Genomic DNA, 4,551 nt, shown 5'->3' on the forward strand with positions numbered 1-4,551 from the left:
TAAATTTGTTGTCTGATTACAAAAATATGGAAATTTCTCAATAGTAGATTCCATATTTGCATTGTAAAAAAATGTTACACAGTGTTATTTTCTTTAATTTTTCCATTAATATATATTTATTTTGGTTACAAATGTATGTATTCAACCTTACAAGTATAATTCCACAGATTAAACCAGAAACAATAACATATTAAAACGTAATGATAATTTATTGTTGGTCTATAATAATTTGGGATCGAGATCAAATCGCCGACTGACAAACAAACCACAATACAATTAGACTCCAGCTTCGCAATACGTCATTTCAAGATTCGAGTGTACAATGAATTTTCTACGAAACTGGAATACAAATTATCGCACATATTCTAAAGTCTAATTCTTTAATAATCAGCTTCATGGAAATAAATTCAACATTAGAGTATAAAAACTGCATCAAATAGAACGTTTCGCGTCGCTTAGCTCAAATACAATTTTTTTTTTTTTGCATTAAAATAAATATTAATAAATGGATTTCAAACTCAAGATAACTTCCGTCCTGGTAATTTGTATTATATATATATCCTTAGCAGATGGTGCCAAATTTCTCACCGAAAAACGTAAGTTGGAATAAATAAAATTGGGTAATATTTTGGTTTCACAAAGTGTCCATATGCATTTACAGCTTCCTTTCTAAGTTCATGTAAAACGAGTGACCCAAGCTTTACCAACTGTCTGGCAAATAACTTTCAAGGATTATTTCAACAATGGAAGAAAGGTAAGTGGGTTATTTCAGCATTATTTTTGGGAAAATTTAAAAAAGATATAATAACCGAACTCTTTAGGTACAAACTCAATTGCACACAATTTTAGCTTGATTAACATTAACGGACAAAAATTCATTGAAAAAAATATATATATATATTTTTTTTTTTTTTTTTGAAGAATTTTTCCGCGAATGATTTAAGTGGTATGCTTATTTGCGTCATATTTAGCATTTTTCAATTTAAATCATTTAATATTATTTGAATAAAAAAGGTGTATAAACTTCGCTCTGAGAGAATTTCTTTTCCCAGAAAGCACAGCACGGAAGATCCTTCAAAATTGAAAAAATAACCAGTCAAAATATAGCAACCTTGATACTATTTTTACACCACCAAAATTGACTTAGTAAAAGTCAAAATTCCTTAGGACGGGCTAAAATGCTTAAAATGAGGGTATATCGTTATATGGTGGCTATACGAATGAATTGGCCGATATAGCTCACTCTCGAACTTAATATAGCCCACACTTGAAGTTGATACAGGGGTTGTTATCTATTGTGAATATAAAATACCAAATCATAAAAATATCTAAAATTGAGAGCAAAATGTGGACTTATTTGGACAATATTTTACCACCGGATGTACCATTATATGGGGCTATAAAATAATTACAAACTTTAAGTACCGAGTTTTAAACAATTCTGTTAGAAACAAGTAAGCAAAGGCTATAGTCGTGCCGGGCCGACCATGCGATACCCTGCAACATTTCAACATGTTAGAAGCCCTCATATGTTCAAATTCATTTTGGAAGATTTCGCTTTTAAAATTATGTAACGGAGCACTGCCCAGATATTGCCCTTAGCAATTTGACCAGGGACATTTGCCCAACATTTATGTACTCCGTCGTGCTGTTAGTTGTTGTAGTTCATTTTACAGCTAAATATAATCCAATGGTCATCCAAAATGCTAGAATTCTTCCCTGTCTTTAACTCTCTTCTCAGGCGTGTCGATTGGATTCACTTGTGTGATCATGAAATTATTCCCGTTTTTGGTTAATTTAAATATTTTGCGATCATCTCCAAAAGCAAGAAGCCACTCTGTATTTCCAAATTTTGACTCACGTATATGATTTGCTTGTCTACGATATTTGGCTATATTCGTCAACGAAATCAGCATAAAAAACCAGAAGTTCTCCTTTTGTATATTTCGGATATCGCCTGTAAATAATGTTGGTAATTTTTCACACAAAAGTAGTGATCAATTCTACCCGCTGTCCTAAACTCAAACTTCATGCGAGATTTCGAGTCCTTTGGTTTATATTTGTGACCTTTATAACGGCTGCAAAATCAGGGTCATTATTTGTTGTTGGTCCATTTTAACCCCTAAATATATTCGGGACATCATTGAAAACAATAGGCCTAGGCCTTCTGAGTCTAACTCTACCCTTGTGAAAATTTTCGTGAGGATCGGACGATAATTGCAATCTGTATGCAATAAACCCAACCTGTGTTGTAAGGTGACAAAATATTACAAAATATACACTTCAATATTGTAAGTCAAATTGAAAAATCGCATGCGATAAAAATATGAAAAAATAAAAATATGTCACAAAATACTACAAAATCTATATTAACATCATTATTGTCATCTCTTTATGCGATTTTTTTAGATTTTATACTTTTATGTCAAGAGAGCATTCTGAATTCACAATCGGTCCAGCCATTCTTGAGATATAAGCATTCTAGCTAAAGGGATGTTAGCTAGAAAACACATTGTAAAATTTTCGCTATATATATCCGATTATTTACTATCGGCATCTACATAACGGTCAGCCTTATGGATTAGCCTTTTCGTCTATTTGTGATTTCGTCGGGATTAAAAATATTCGCGGAAATGGAAAATTTGACTTTTACTTAACACAAATGTTATGGTCTATTTTACCCACCGAATATTACCCGATGGCTTTCAAAATTGAAAGGCTTCTGCCCAGCCCTAAGCTCTAGCCCCATGCAATATTCCGCGTCGATTGGTCTATAATTGCTTGTAGAGCAACAGCAATATGCTTCTATTCTTCATTATACATTTCGTGAAGATCGAGACATAATTGCGACCACCTGTAGAGTGATTACAAATTAACATGGACAGAGGGACGGACGGATTGATTGACTCAGCTCGACGAGATAGGAAGATCCATATATACTTTCCTATTTGGGAAGCCAATATTTTGAGGTGTTACATAATTTTTGGCCCAATCAAACTTATAATACCCCAACACATAGTGTTTTGGGGTATAAATACGTGGATTAAATCGTCAGAGACCATGGAAAATTATGCACAGGCGAACTTTACAGCTTCTCAGTAGATAGCTTTTAAGATTGAAACATTTTTTATATAACAGGTTGATCAAATAACTATTATACATTAATGTATAGACGTTTGTACATATTAGCACAATACAATAGATTAAATTGAGTATTCCATTGAATTATTGTTGCGTTTAAAATTTTTACGACAACTTTAATGTGTTTCTCAAGGTATTCCCGGTTTAAAATCGTTCGGCACATTGGATCCTCTACATATCAAAAAAATTAAGTTCCATCACAACCAACCTCCAATCGATTTGCACATTCATTTACAAGAGGTAGATATCAACGGTTTGGGCGATGTAAAAGCAACAGAAACAAGGTAAGCAATTATTTCAAAATTCATTACAAAATCAATAACTTTTAATTCCGTCTTACAGTTTCGATCCAAAGAAGTTGAGCGCAACTATTGTTTTAGTTGTACCCAATTTAAAACTTCAGTCAGATTACAGCATAAAAGGTAAAACTCGCCATTTGACTTTGGATGGAAACGGTAAACTAGATTTAAATGCAAGTAAGTTTGATTAAAATTTTTAAAATAAAGATTTATTTAATTCATTTACAAAACTAATTCTTACAATTTAGGTAATATGGTGATTCATCTCAAAGTTCAACTCAAACTGCGTGAGAGCGACGGCCTCAAATTTGGTGACATTGAAAAGCTTAATTTGAACATCAAAGAAGTTGGGGATCTCCACATACATTTGGATAATCTCTTCAATGGCCAAAAAGAACTCGAAAGTTCGGTAAATGATTTTCTTAATCAAAGTTGGCGTTCATTTTATGAAGCCGTACGTCCCGGTATAAGTGCAGCTATAGAAGCAGTTGTGAAGGATCGTCTTCCAAAGGCCTTCGCTTACATACCGGCGAACTATTTTATTGAAGACATTGATAGTCTATAAGAGATGAAAAATGCGATATAAATATGTTCTGTAAGAAATAAAAGATATAGAAATTATTACAAAAAAAAAAAAAAACAATACTTTTTCTATAGCTTAAGTAGTTGAAAAAAAGTTTAAGTTCAAATTGGTATTAATATGGAACTTGAGGAAACGGGTTTTTAATTTGTATGGAGAGTATATTAAGTTTGTCATTCCGCTTGTAACTCATCGAAATAATCATCAATCCTATAGCCCCCGTATAATTGTAACTTCCCATATTCGTTATTTTGGTGACTTTCAGATTCTAACGGAATTGCTTAAAATTTGGTATTTAGAGTTAATAATGGATTCTATCTCCTGTATCTGAACATCTTCTATATCTATAAAAGTTTGTATGTTCGTTTGTAATTTATGGACACACGCTTTGTGCGCCACATTTGAATGAAATTTAGAATGTGTGATGGAACTTGTCTAACAAATTTATTTCCTTAATTATATTATATCAGATTTGGATATTGCTCCCATATCTATTTTCGGCCGATTTCATGTATTTGACAAAACACGCTA

General features: G+C 32.4%; 1 protein-coding gene across 1 annotated transcript; it reads left to right on the forward strand.

Annotated features, from left to right (window-relative positions):
• The first annotated feature begins 266 nt into the window (after nt 1–266).
• Nucleotides 267–4,066, forward strand: LOC101890664 (circadian clock-controlled protein daywake). Its single transcript, XM_005184751.4, has 5 exons — nt 267–596; nt 662–754; nt 3,275–3,425; nt 3,484–3,617; nt 3,689–4,066. The coding sequence occupies exons 1-5, from the start codon at nt 506–508 to the stop codon at nt 4,003–4,005; spliced, it is 786 nt and encodes a 261-aa protein (XP_005184808.1). The 5' UTR covers nt 267–505; the 3' UTR covers nt 4,006–4,066.
• The last annotated feature ends 485 nt before the right edge of the window (nt 4,067–4,551 follow it).

The sequence above is a fragment of the Musca domestica genome, unplaced genomic scaffold (genome assembly GCF_030504385.1).
Source record: "Musca domestica strain aabys unplaced genomic scaffold, Musca_domestica.polishedcontigs.V.1.1 4, whole genome shotgun sequence".
NCBI classification, from domain to species: domain Eukaryota; kingdom Metazoa; phylum Arthropoda; class Insecta; order Diptera; family Muscidae; genus Musca; species Musca domestica.